Consider the following 14978-nt stretch of genomic DNA (forward strand, 5'->3'; position numbering starts at 1 on the left):
TGACAAATCAGAAGAGAGGAAGATCAAAAACACCAGCACGTGAGAGAGGAAGACTTTGGCAAACAAAAACTGTTGAGACAGTAGAAAAGAGAGGAGACAAATGGGGACAAGGAGTGAGATGGACAGATGAGGAGCAGGAGGGAGATAGAGGAGTCTGCTTGATAGAGAGCACAATTATGAGTGAGAAAGAGACAGTGGAGAGGGGAAAGGGAAGAAGAACAGAGAAAGAACAACAGAAGAAAACTACTTGCAATTAAGTTCACCAGGCTATTCAAAGCCTTTCACAATTAATGAAGTCCTATAACGTAGGCAAAGTGCTCAGCAAGTTTCCGCAAACAGTGATGTGTTAATGGTCCAATATTTTTTTTTGAATCATGACTGAGGTAGAAGTATTGTTTCGGATACTGGGGATAATGCTGGTTTTCCTTGAACTAGTGCCAAGAAATTTTATATCCACCCAAATAGGCAGACCAAGCCTCCGTTTACTGCTTCGACAATGCAATACAGCTCTGGAGTGTAAAAAGTCACTTTTATGCTCAAAGCCCAGAGTGGAACTTGAATACAGAACCACATGGTTTAGAGGTGAATGCTGACTACTGAGCCATAGCTGATATACCCAGACAGAAGGGGAGATGGACAGATAAATTATGCGGGAATGTACTAAGTGTACGAGAGTGCGAGAGAGACAAGAATGAAGATATCGTGAGGGGAGGAAAGAATGCTAGACAGGGAAAGAGAGAGAAAAACGGAAGGGAGTGTTTGACAGTATGAATGAGCGAGAGCATGCCAGACAGTTCTACTCCATGTCCCACTGGGAGCCAGAGTAGGCCAGAGTGCAGAGAAGGTCAGGGTAAACAGTGAGATGCGGCGAAATAAATGGTCAGTTTTATAGGGAGATCAGTGCTGGGTCGCTTTGCACTGCTTGCAATGACCGACTTGGCTGAGTGGCTGTTTTCTGACCTGTAACTTTTGATAAGTACTGCATCAGCTGTGAGGTACAGGCACTTAACACTGAACTGCTGATAATGCTGCAGTAACTGCCTCAGTACTGCTGTTCTCCAATTCATCACTCATTACAGGAGGTGAACGAACAGAAATTGCACCACCCTCTGGCCACATTACCAGGTGCTGTCGGACATTTCTGCTGACAGGTTTACAGATTTTTTTTCCCTTTTAAGATTTCTAGTGTCTCTGATGTTTTGTTATGGGACCTCTGCACCAGTTGAGCTAGTGACAATGACAGGTAGGCAAAATATGTACAACCATACATCAAAAAAGATGGTCGGCCATTCAGCCCCTTGGTCGTAACCTCAAATCCATATTCCCACCTCTCCTCCTGTTGCTAATCAAAACATGTCTACCTCTGCATTAAAAACATTCAAGGACTCTGCTTTCATCTCATCTTCAGGAAAGAAGCTCCAAAGACTCAAGACCCTGAAAAACAGTGCCTCATCTCTGTATTAAATGGGCAATGTCTGATTTCTAAACAGTGACAACAAGCTCTAGTTCTTCGCATAAAAGAGGAAGTATTCATCTACGCTGTCAACAACATGACTTTGGAAGCCTCCATCAAGTCATCTCCAATTTTTCCCTCTTAAGACAATTCCAGGTATCAGTTTGGCAAACTTTATCTGACTTGTTTCAACGCATATACATTATTCCTTAATTAATGCTGCACACATTACTCAGTTGTAGTCTCACTGGTGCTCTGTATAAATGAAGCAGATCATTTCTACTTTTGTATTCAATTCTATTAGTTTTCCGAATTACTTGCTGTACCTACACACCAATCTTCTGTAATTCATACATGAGGACACCCAGATCCCTTTGCATCTCAGAGCTCTGCATCCCTCACCATTTAGTTAATTTTTATTCTTTTTTCCAATTGGATGGTTACATTTTCCCACATTACACTCCATTTGCCACACTTTTGCCCACTCACGAAATCCATGTAAAACATTTTGGAGCTTTATGTCCTCCCCATAACTTACTTTCAAATTGATCTTCGTCTCAGCAGCATTTTGGCATACATACCTTCTGTCCCAGGCCACCAGGTCTGTGCCGACCATGAAGCCATTCCAAACTAATCCCATCTGCCTGCACAGGGCCAATCCCTTTATTCCTTGCCAGTTCATGGGTTTGTCTGAATGCCTTTTTAATGTAACTATCGTATCCGCTTCTACCATCTCCCCCGGCAGTGCGTTCCAAGCACTAACTTCTGTGAGGAAAACGTTCCTCACACATCTCCTTAAAACTTTCTCCCTCTCACCTTAAACCTATGCCGCCTAGTATTTGACATTTCCACCCCGGGAAAGAGACTCCGACTATCCATGCCCCTCAATTTTACATACTTCTATCAGGTCGCCCCTCAGCTTCCAACGCTGTAGCAAAAACAATCCAAGTTTGTCCAACGTTTCCTTATGGCTACTTCGTATCAATCCAAGCAACAGCGTGGTAAACCTCTTCTGCCTCCTGCCCAAAGCTCCTCTAACCTTCCTATAGTTTGGTGAGGAATGCTATTCAGATGAAACATCAAGAGCAGGTGGGACTTGAACCCAGGCCTTCTGGCCCAGAGACAGTAATGTTGCCACTGCGCCAAAGCAGCCCTTAGATGTGGCATGTTATTAAATGCCTTCTGAAAATCTAAGCACAGTACATCCACATCACACATGTCCTTTCCAAAGATTTTCAAAAGAATGATCAAACATGATTTCCATTTCAGAGAGTCACATTGACTCTGCCTGATTGCATTATTCAAATTATCCAAGTGCCCTGCCATAACTCCTTTCAGAACTGCTTTCAACAATTTCCCTCTGACAGATGTTAAAGTAACTGACCTATAGTTCCTGCTTTCTGTTTCCCTCCCTTTTTGATTCAAAGGGTTGCATTTGCTATCTTCCAAACTAATGGGACCATTCCAGTAATAAGGGAGCTTGGAAAATTAAAGCCAATGCATCAACGATCTCACTAATCACTTCTTTTGAGACCCTAGGATGAAGTGCATTAGAATCCAGGCACTCATCAGCTCTCGCTTCTAGCAATTTACCCAGTGATACTCTTTGGTGACTGTAATTCACCCCCAGTTCTTTTTCTTAGTTTTTGCTGCTTCTGGGATGCTTCTATAGTGAAGACCGATACAAAATACCTGTCCCATTCATCTGCCATTTTCTTATTTTCCATTAAGTCTCAGTGTTTATCTTTGGAACGAACACTCGCTTCCACAAACTCTTCTCCTTTAATATTTATAGGAAACTCTTACCATCAAACAGGGCGGCATGGTGGCTCTGTGGTTAGCACTGCTGCCTCATAGTGCCAGGGACCCAGGTTCAATTCCACTCTTAGATGATTGTATGTGGAGTTTGCACCTTCTCCCTGTGTCAACTTGAGTTTCCTCTGGGTTCGCTCATTTACTCCCTAATCCAAAGTTGTGTAGGTTAGGTGGACTGGCCATGCTAAATTGCCCAGTGTCCAAGGACATGCAGGCTAGGTGGCTTAGCCACAGGAAATGCAGGGTTACAGGGGTAGGTCTGGGTGGGATGCCCAACGCACAGTTAGTGTGGACTAAACGGACAGAATGGTCTGTTTCCACACTAGGCATTCTATGATTCTGTTTTTATATTTCAGGCTAGCTTTTCTTTTTGTACTCTAACTTTATTCCTCGTAATTTACGTTTTGTTCATTTTGTGCCACCCATTTTTGCACAATATACTAACTTAATCTGTCAGGACAGGAAAGTTCAGATGAGCCACATCATAATGGTTACAGCACAGGAGGTCGAATTGCCGCTTCAAGAGTGTATTAGATCTCTGAAGGAGCAACTTACCAAGCACCATTCACCTAGCTTCTCCCAATAACTCTCCTTCTTCCTCCTTTCGAGTTGCAGAGGTTCACAGAGCTGTACAGCACGGAAACAGACCCTTCAGTCCAAATTGTCCATGCTGATGAGATGTCCTAAATTAATCTAGTCCCATTTGCAAGCATTTAGCTCATAGCCTTTTAAACTCTTCCTATTCACATACCCATCCAGATAAATGCTTTAATCATATCAGCCTCCACCACTTCCTCTGGTACCTCATTCCATACATGTACTACCCTCTGTGAAAAAGTTGCTGCTTAGGTATCTTTTAAATCTTTTCCCTCTCACCTTAAATCTATGCCCTCTAGTTTTGGACTCCCCTACCTTTGGAAAAGACCTTGACCATTCATCCTATCCATGGCCCATGGAAAATACCCCCAGCCTATTCAACCTCTCTTTATAGCTCAAACCCTCCAACCCTGGCAACATCCTTGTAAATCTTTTCCGAAACCTTTCAAGTTTCACCACAACCTTCCTACAGCAGGGAGGCCAGAACTGAACGCAGTATTCGAAAAGTGGCTTAACCAATGTCCTAAACAGCTGCAACATGACCTCCCAACTCCTATTACTCTTTGCACTGACCAGTAAAGGCAAGTATATCAAACGCCTTCTTCACTATCCTACCTACCTGCAGCTCTACTTTCAAGGAACTATGAACCTGCACTCCAAAATCTTTGTTCAGCAACATTCTCCAGCGCCATACCATTAAGTGCATACATCCTGCCTTGATTTGCTTACCAAAATGCAGCACCTCACAATTATCTAAATTACACTCAATGTGCCACTTCCTAGCCCATTGGGCCATCTAGTCAAGATCCCGTTGTACTCTGAGGTAACCTCTTGGCTGTCCACTAGATGACAAATTTTGGTGTCATCTGCAAACTGACTAACCATGCCCTCTTTTTACAGAGTAATCCAGTTCCCTCTTAATTCCTCATCTGAACCTGCCTCCAACAAGCTCAAAGCCACTTGCTGCATGAAAAAATTTTCTTCACATCTCTACTGCATCTTTTGCCAATGACCTTAAATTGGTGCCCTCAGATTCTCCATTCTTCTGCCATTAGGAACATTTTCTCCCTATCTAATCTGTCCAGACGACTCATGATTTTGAATGCCTCTTATCAAATCTCTTCTCAACCACTTATTCTCGAAGGAGAACAGTCCTAACTTCTCGTTTGTGACTGAAGTTATTCGCCTCTGAAACCGTTCTTGTGAATTTGTTTGGCATCTCTCTAAAGCCTTCACATTATTCCCAGCCAACAATAGGATGCAATACTTCAGGTAAAACCAAACTGCTGTTTTATATCGGTTGAACTCCTTGCTTTTGGGCTATACTCAGTAGCAGCTATCTTGACACCTTCAATGGTTTTTGCATATATATTAAAACTTTACCTTTACATTTTATCTTTCCCACAAGATGAATCATTTCGTAATTCTCGGAATTAAATTTAATTCGCCATTTGTCTTATTGTGCTATCGAACTGTCTACATCCTTTTAAATTTAGACTAAAAGACATAGGAGCACAAGTAGACCATTCAGCCTAGAGAGTTTGTTCTGCCATTCAATGAGATTATGGATGATCTGATAATACTTCACACCACTTTCTTGCGTCATTCCCACTGCTGGGACCCAAGAGTTTCATGATTATCGTTGCAAACAGCACTAAAATTTTGCAGGTAGGGTTATCAGGACTGAACAATTGTGGTATATGTTTTATTTAAAAGTGGTGGCTAATCTGACTTTAAACCTGAAGTAACATCTTAGGAGAAGAATTCCAAAATTCACGTGACTGTTCTTGCTCATACACTACAGCCGAAAAAGCAGCCACACTGATGTGTTCTTGCAGCATCATTCACAAAAGGAAATATTTAGAATTCCATTAACCATTAGACAAGGAAATGAGACAATTCAAAGTTTCTGAACGGAACAGAAGACTGCACGGACATCCAAATCAGAAATTGCTGGAAAAACTCAGCAGGTCTGGAAACATCTGTGGAGAGAAAGCAGAGTTAATGTTTCAGTTTCAGTGACCCTTCTTCATAAATTCTGGCCAACTAAGACAGATGAAGGGGACATTTTCAGAGTGAGGCAAACAGATTACGGACCATTGTGCTGAACCAGGCTCCAAAGGCAAAGCCCTACAGTGCCCTAAAAACAACATAAAGGGATTCCTCACTCCCTCCCAAGAACCTGTTCTGCTCAGTTCAGATGTGGGAGAAAACTTCAATCACTGCACTGCAAAAGCCATTGCAACTGCTGAACTGTGGCTTCAAAATTTCAATCCATTCTATTTGGAAAGAGAAATCTTCAAGTAAGCCAGGCCTGCAACAGACAGACCTAACTTCCATCTTTTTAGCAGTTTTTATCTGTACTTACTTTCAAGCTTGTCAGTACTTTTAGTTAATAAATATGACTTAGTGACTTCATGCAGCAGCTATGCAGTGAACTAGCCTTTGATCCTGTTTAAGACGAAAGCTTTGCTGTTGGTTATTTTTAAACTGGGCTCCTCAAAAGAACTAAAAAGGTAGCTAAACGGAGCCAGCGGATAAGTCGTTTGAAAAAAAATGGGCGGGGAAGGGATTCCACACTCTCGGATAAATTGTAACTTGGCCTGTGCTGGGTGGGCGGGGGAATGAGGAAGGGTGGTGGAGGGGACAAGTGAGCAGGAAACGTACTTGGATCAAGTCCTTCATCGGGCACCTCTTCGTCCGAATGCTCGTCCTTACATGGGATCACCTTCCAGCCAGGCCTGGGTCCTCTGCTTCCAGGGCCCTGCTCCTCCAACTCACACTCCACGATCCGCAGGGAGGCAACGGAGTGGGACTCAGGGCCCCCATCGCTCTGTCCCTCTGCCTCCTCCAAGTCCAGACCACGCTCCGTCTCCAGCTCCGGACTTGGGCCACCTTCCGCCTCCTCCTGGGAATCCGAGGTCGTCGTCACCGGCGCCGGGGACCCTGCGGCCTCCGTGTCCTGGCGGCGATGCCGCTGGTGCCTTCTCCGTCGCGGGTGGTGCCCTGCCGCTCGCCAGCGGTAGGTGTGGCCGGCCCTGCAGGCCCAGATAGCCACGGCAGGGGTGGTGCCACTGGCTGGCAGGTACCTCAGGCTGGGCAGGTGGGGGCAGCCCCGGCAGTGGCTGTGTGCCCAGCCCACCAGCTCCCCCAGGGCCTCGCTGCAGGTACGCAGGTCCAGCCGGCACACTGGGCCCTCACCGTTTTCTGCGGAGGAGAACAAGAACTCGAGGTCACCGCGCCGGCACTCTTGGGGGGGGGTGTGGCCCCCCACACACACCCACTCTCTCCCCCCCTACAACCAGGAAATGCCAGCTTCCTGAGGGGCAGTATCTGGTGTGATACCATCAATCCCAGTAATGCTCCATCCAGCAGGCACAGGAGGAGTTCAACATCCAGACCCTCGGCCAATGGGCTCCACCAGGAACCATGTAAAACTCAAAAGAGGGACCAACTCATCCACCAACGTCGCTCCTGCCCCTTCTGCCTTGTACGGAATACATCCAGTCCTGAACCCCTCCGATCTCTGCCCAATCAATCCATGGCTTAATACCCTGCCAATATCCAAAACTCGGGGATTCCCTCAGCGAACCTTACTAATTTCATTTCAGTCCCGTCTTAAGACCTAACGCTTTAACCAAGTTTACTGTTTCTGTTCTGGTAATCTGTCAATTTCCCTTTTGCCTTATAATAACGCTCCCAGAGAGGCTCTACGACAGGACGTGAGCTCCCAGTGAGGCTCTACGACAGGACGCGAGCTCTCAATGGGGGATGCAGCAATTACCATGCCAGCGACACACACCTTCCTCACCCATCTGCCAGATCCTTTGGCGGCCAACTACCAGCTCACAGCCCTGAAATCTGACCTGATCCACAGGCTCCTGCTGTGCACAGTATATCCACGGTCACTGTGGGCCCCTGATGCTCCTATTCTGGCCCCATTGCCCCTCATACCCCACCTCATTTCCACCCTGGCTTTGTTATGTACGGCATCTCACGTGATTCTTCTGCCCCCAGCAGACCTCTCCAGTGGCTACTGCCCCAGCTACACACAGTCGTCGGTTCACCAAAATTGTGCTTTTTTGTGGGAGCCCCTGCTCCCGACAATTCTCTGCTACCTGACAGATTCAGTGATGAAAAGCATCATTGCTAATTGATTTTCCCACCACTGCCCAGCAATGGACTATAATTCAGAGTAGAAGGTATGCTGGGCAGGCCCAGAGCACATAAGTCCAGCAATGTCAGCCCACTGACCCTTTCCAGGGGCAGGAAGAGTCCATGATTGCCCCAGGCTCCCGGATTGATGGTATCACACCAGGTCACACGTGGCACCTTGCGTTGCTGACACCCTGAGACTCTCTCCCTCTGCCCCTTCCAAAGAAGGAAAGTGAATCGGGGAGCTCTGCCAGGGTCGTGTCACAGAACTGCCGTGCTCCTCGATTCTGCAATCTGGCTCAGGCTTGAGAGTGCAGAGAATGGACACAGGAGCAAAGCTCTGTGGCACTCCCAGGAGCATTGGGGACAGAACAGGACAGAGCTGCACAACATGGGAACCATCAGAAGGCTGTTGAAAAGAATTCCGACACATGATGGAGAACAGGAGCACATTACAAAATAGCAAGCAAACTTTTTGACAAAAAAAGGACCGGGCACAAGGAATTACCCTCCCATTTCCAAGCGCCCCAGTGAAACCTTAAATAAAGCGGACAAATAAAATGCTCAAGAATTGCACAGGATAAAAAATTAAGACTGAACAGAGTTCCATTCTCCAGCACTATCATCCATCACCTCTAAAAGAGGACCGAAGCTGTATTTGAGTGTGCATAGATGGGGACGAGACACTGGATTCCTAATCTGAGTCCACATTAAGGAGCACTCAGCCTTTCACTCCTTTCTCTTTCCTGCCTCCCAAAACACCCCTCCCCCAAGGTCCACAGCCCATGCACACTCCAGCACAGATTCAAGCTGTCCTTGAATGAGCACAACAACCAACAATGGCAAAACACAAGACTGAACACAACAATCAGTGCCTTCATGATGGCGCTCACTAGCTGAGTGGCTATGCCAGTGAGCGGTGACAATGTTAACAGCGTGATGAGGTGAACGAGCGATGGATGGAGTCACTGGAAGGGGATGGAAAATGAGCTCTCTGGGCCCCAACACCACAGTTGGACAATAGCAGCTGTGGCCAACCGCAAAAGACAGAACAAACCAACAACAACCCTACCAACACTGGCAGGAGGCAGGGAAAGAGGACACTGCAAAGGCCCATGGCATGGCCTGACCCCTTCCCTGAAAATTACCTCACCACTATCAATCACCTCCTCTCCTCCTGCAACTTCCATCAACCCATCAACTGTTTGTCCAAACATCAATCATACTTAAGCATAAAGAAGTTGAGTTGAACAAGAGAAAGAAATTGAGGGGGGAAAAGTGTTTCAAGAGTAGCACTGGCTTTAAGGTATATAGTATGAAAGGGAGCTGCTCAGCGCATGTGCTGGCTCCATGAAAGAAATGTCCAATAAAGCCCCAAATGCCATCCCTCCATTCAAGCCCTACACATTTTTCTCTTACATATTCATCCAGGTCCCTTTAGAAAAGGGACACCTGATCCTGCTTCTTGTAGCCTTTAAGGCATGCATTTCAACTCAGTAACCATATTGTTAACAGAAACAGTCAAAAATCACAATACCAAGTTATAGTCTAACAGGTTTATTTGAATCCACTAGCTCTCGGAGCATTGCTCCTACATCAGGTGCAGTGTGAGAGGCGTCAAGGTGAAGGAGCAATGCTCCCAAAGCTAGTGTTTTCAAATAAGCCTGTTGAACTATAACCTGGTGTTGTGTGATTTTTGACCTTGCCCAACCCAGTCCAGTCCAACACAGGCATCTCCATATCGTGGTTAACAGGTATCTCCTTGTCACTTATTATTCTGATCAATGACCATATTTCTATATCCACTCTCATGTCAGTGGAAATGGTTTCTTTCTATTGACCCATTGTGAGTCCCTCAATATTAACAATGCTTAGAATCTCTTGTAGCCTCCACTGTTCCAAGGTGAAGAACTCAGCTTCTTCAGTCTCTCCAAATAACTGAAACCCCCTCATCGGGTTCCATTCTTCTTACCCTTGCTCGGGTTTTGACATTATCTCTCAAGTTCCAGGTCAGGAAAGATGGCATGAGATCTATCCAAATGATTTATATTGGCTTAGGACAGCTTCCTTTTCCTTGTGTTCAACGTCCAAGACCCTGCACATTTCACCAGAAGCCCCCTCTACATCCACTCAAGGAAATTAGGTTCCAACTGGCAACACTGCTGGTTCCTGGGTGCTCAAGAAGATGAACGTGAATCACATTCATGAACTGAGTGGCTCCCCAGGCCATTTCAGAGGGCAAGTGAGAATCAACCACACTGCTGTGGGTCTGGAGTCACACGTAGGCAAGACAAGGTAAGGAAATCTTACCGAAACAGCATTAGTCAACCAAACTTTTTTTTAAATTTGAAGCTGACAATGAGTTTTCTGGACAGCGACCAGTTTTCAATTCTAATTAAATCAAGTGCATTTGAATATCACGAGCTGCTGGGTAGGATTTGGAAAACAGTGACCCTGAAAGCCTTTGGACTGGTCATTCCAGCAGTTTTGCCATGGCACTACTGTCTCTGTTCAGCTTGACCTTCAGTTTTGTGGATTAGTACATGCAAGACCTCAGACTTCTCTGCATCCCACCCCCACTTCCTTTTACATTTTACTGTTTAGATTACGTTGCCTTATCATTTCTAGCGTTCCAATTCATACCTCTCTCTCTCCCTCACACACACACAGACACACAGCCAGTGCAGGCCAATGCGGTCTCAGAGTTCAAATTACAGAACAACTCCTTGCAAATCTCAGCGATCAGTGCAACTTGTTGGAGCACCATCCCACATGACCCTCTCTCTATAGAACCTTGGGGGGCTTTCTGGGGCTCTGTCAGGTTCAGCACAACAAGTCAAATTAAAATGCCCAACTGGACCTGCTCCGCTACCCTGAACATGACATTAAGCTGATAAGGGGTTGCAGCCTGTGGTTGCAGGAGCTGACGGGAAGGGTGTAATGAATGAAACATGAAATCGACTTACCTCTGTGAGTTGTACCGAATCGCTGCAGATCTCTGTAACAAGAGCAAAGAACATAGAGTGACAACAGGTGGGGCAACCATCAGGCATCGTTCACAACAAAAAGGAGAAAAAAAAACACCGTAGGATGTTGGAAATCCAAATTGTAAAACAAAATGCTGGAAACAATCAGATTGGGCAGGGCATCTGCAGCAGGGATCGACGGGTGAAAAGAAGGAAAGAGAGGGGGCACGGGTGTCAGCGAGGCCATGGGGGGCCACGGAGGGATGTGGAGGGGTGGGGATGGGGAGGGAGAGAGAGGGGCAGAGGGGAACGCTGGGGGGTGGTGGGAAGAGAGAGAGAGAGAAGGGGGGGGGGGGGGGGGGAGAGAGAGAGGGAGGGGGGGGGAGGGGGGGGAAGAGAGAGAGGGAGAGGAGGGGGGGGGGCAAAACAGAGGGGAGCGAAGGTAGGGTGGGGAAGAGAGAAACAGAGGTCACATTTCCAGTCAATAGCCTAACAAGTTCTGATGAAAGGTTACTAACCTGAAACATTAACTTGGTTTCTCTCTCCACTGAAGCTGCCAGACCTGCTGATTATTTCCAGCATTTTCTGTGACAATAAATAACTTGCATTTACACAGCGCCCTTTGACATTAAAAAGAACGCCCCAAGGCGCTTAACAACGCAAATCTTTGGTAAAAACATTTGGATATCGAGCTATAGCAGCAAAAATGAATTCAGGCAAGAGCAGAATTCAAAAGTTCAAAGCAATAGGTGTTAAAACACAATGAGAAGATAAAGAGATTTTGCTTATTGTTTTACAGTGCAAGTGGTCATTCAACCCCTCCACAATTTGTCTCACTGCCTTGCTTTTTCCATCCCACAGCTCTGCATTTACTCTCTCAGATATATCTAACTGCACTTACAGTGCTGATACTGAATTTGTCGCCACCACTCATGCACAAAACCCATTTCAAATCACAAGTGAAAAGGAAAATTCTCCCACCACATTTCTGTCATTGAGCTTCAGTCAAGGTCCAGTCATTTCCATTGCTTCCACAATGGAACAAATTGCTTTCTACCTACTTTTTTTGACATACTTGATAATTTTGAGCACGTTGTAGAGACATCTCAATCTGGAGTTCCCTCAGGGAATTTTAAACGGTAGGAGTAGGAGCTATGAGCCCTCAAACATATGCTGCCTTCTAATAAGATTACTGCTGAACTGCAAACTCAGGTTCACCTAATCTCTGTATCTTCTGAAGTTTAAAAATCTATAAGTTGGGGAAGTCTTGCATCAGGAGACCAGCGTTCAAGTCCTACCTGCTCCAGTGTTGTGTAATAACATCGCTGAATAGACTGATTAGGAAATATATAGTTTTTTTAAAAAATCTATAAATTCTGGACAAGTGAGCATGGAAAGTTCTCTAGAGTGAAGAATTCCAAAGATTCACCAACCTCCAAGTCAGGAGTTTTTACTGATCTTTGCCCTATCAGACATACTATTCTGTTCCCAGATTTCTCACTTCATCCTGAGGAAACGCGTCTCCCAGCATCTACATTGTAAAAACCCTCTCTGCTTCACTGGGATCAACCACTGCACTGTTGCCTCAGAACTGAAACTCCTCACCTTTGGTACCATTGTAGTGAAGCTCTTCTGCACCTTTTCTGAGGCAGAACCAATGACAAGCAAGAGCTCAATGCGAACCTTGCTTTGCTACAAAGTATTGATGATCCTGCCGGCTTTGCAAAAGGCCTCACAAACTTGGCTCACTATCCTTCAATGTGCACACAGAGATATCACTGCTCCCGAAACCACCTTAGAATCACAACGTTAAAACTGTACTACAACCTCACCTTCTCATTTTACTGTGGTTCCCGGTCCAGTGAGGACCTTCATCACACAATCTGGGTCCGCAAACAGGACAATGCTTGACTGTACATATGGAACACAATAACATAACTTGTCCAAACTGTGGGGCTGCTGACTCAAACACTGATTGTACTTATGTACCACCTTTAAGTAACTCCACTGTTTAAAAAAGGAGGTAGACAAAAGATGGGGAATTATAAGTCTGTTAGCTTAACTTCTGTAGTGGGGAAAATGCTTGAATCTATCAAGGTAGAAATAGCAAGACATCTACACAGAAATTATCCCTTTGGGCAGGCACAGTGTGGGTTCATTAAGGGCAGGTCACGTTTAACTATTTTACTGGAATTCTATGAGAACATTACGAGTGCAGTGGACAAAGGGGCCCAGCAGACGTGGTGTATCGAGACTTCCAAAAACCATTCGACAAGGTGCCACACAAAAGACTTTTCCATAAGATAAAGGTGCAGGGCATTACAAGCAACGTATTAGCATGGATAGAGGATTAGTTAACTAACAGGAAGCGAAGAGTGGGGATAAATGAGCGCTTTTCTGGTTGGCAATCAATCAGTGACTAGTGGTGTGCCTCAGGGATCAGTGTCGGGACTGCAATTGTTTACATTTTACGTAGATGATTTGGATTGGGGACTACGTGTAGTGTCAAAGTTTGCGGAAGACACAAAGATGAGTGGCAGAGCAAAATGTGCAGAGGACTCCAAAAGCTTGCAGTTGGATATAGATAGTTTAAGTGAGTGGGCAATGTTGATAAATGTGAAGTCATACATTTTGGTAGGAATAACAATAAAAAGGACTATTATTTGAAATGTAAGAAATTGCAGTGTGCTGCTATGCAGAGGGACCCAAGTGTCCTTGTGCATGAATTGCAGAAGGTTGGTCTGCAGGTGCAACAGGTAATTAAGGCAAATGGAATTTTGTCCTTCATTACTAGAGGGATTGAGTTTAAAGCAGGGAGGTTATGTTACAGCTGGTGAGGCCACACTTGGAGTACTGCGTGCAGTTTTGGTCTCCTCACTTGAGAAAGGACATACTGGCACACTGGAGAGGGTGCAGAGGAGATTCACTAGGCTGATTCCAGAGTTGAGAGGGTTGGCTTATGAGGAGAGACTGAGTAGACCGGGATTATATTCATTGAAAATTAAAAGAATGAGGGGGATCTTTTAGAAACACATAAAATTAGGAAGGAAATAGGTAAGATGGAAGCAGGATGTTTCCACTGGCGGGTGAAAATAGAACAAGAGAGCATAGCCTCAAATTTAGGGGGAGCAAATTTAGGACTGAATTGTGGAGGAACTTCACCCACAGGGTTGTGAATCTGTGGAATTCCATGCCTAGTGAAGTAGTTGAGGCTTCCTCATTGAATGTTTTTAAAGCTAAGATAGATAATTTTTTGAACAGTAAAGGAATTAAGGGTTATGGTGAGAGGGTGGGTAAGTGGAGCTGACACCATGAAAAGCTCATCCATGATCTTATTGACTGGCAGGGCGGGCTCGAAGGGCCAGATGACCTACTCCTGCTCCTGGCTCTTATGTTGAATGTAGTTAAGTGACCACAGGGAGTGCTGTGCGACCGGGTTCCAGTGCCAGTTAGGATAAAGGCAATGGTTTTTGCTGAGTTTGAGTACATGGAACTAACTTACCGATCCGTTCTCTTTCCATCCAGCCAAGACACTGGGCTCCCAGATCAGACAAACAAGTGGTCCCTTTGATCTCCCTTGTACAATGGGTTATTTAAGAAACACTAGTACTTTTGTTATCCCATGTAGGATCCCATTACTTCCTGGAATCACAGCTTTCGGTTCTCCTTTAAAGGAACAGTGACTCTATTGTCAGTTTGCTGGATGGAGATTGCTGCTTCCTGACACTAGTTTTTTGGTCTCCTTTAACAGGCTGTCTATTGTTTATTGTAAGGTCTGCTGCTCCCTACCACATTTAAAGACACAAGCTTCTTCTTCAGAGTGGCTCAGGCCCTGCTCCTTAGTATTGGAGCTTTCTTAGAACTATACTGCAAAGGGACTCTTCAGCCCAATGGATAGCTCTTTCAAAAAGCCAGCACAGGTCCAATTACTCCTGTTCCCCTCTGTTACCATCTAATTCAGGTAACAGAACACTAAATACTTAGAAGTTAAA

General features: G+C 45.3%; 1 protein-coding gene across 1 annotated transcript in view; it reads right to left on the reverse strand.

Annotated features, from left to right (window-relative positions):
- zfp91 (ZFP91 zinc finger protein, atypical E3 ubiquitin ligase) overlaps positions 1 to 14978 on the reverse strand; it is a 70196-nt gene that overhangs the window by 23610 nt on the left and 31608 nt on the right. Inside the window, exons 4-5 of the mRNA XM_048620735.1 lie at positions 10987 to 11018; positions 6533 to 7072 (exon numbers count right to left, since the gene is read on the reverse strand). Of these exons, the coding sequence (XP_048476692.1) occupies positions 6533 to 7072; positions 10987 to 11018 (572 nt within the window). The remainder of the gene's footprint in view (positions 1 to 6532; positions 7073 to 10986; positions 11019 to 14978) is intronic.

This window comes from Rhincodon typus, chromosome 48 (genome assembly GCF_021869965.1).
Source record: "Rhincodon typus isolate 14 chromosome 48, sRhiTyp1.1, whole genome shotgun sequence".
In the NCBI taxonomy this organism is placed as follows: Eukaryota; Metazoa; Chordata; class Chondrichthyes; order Orectolobiformes; family Rhincodontidae; genus Rhincodon; species Rhincodon typus.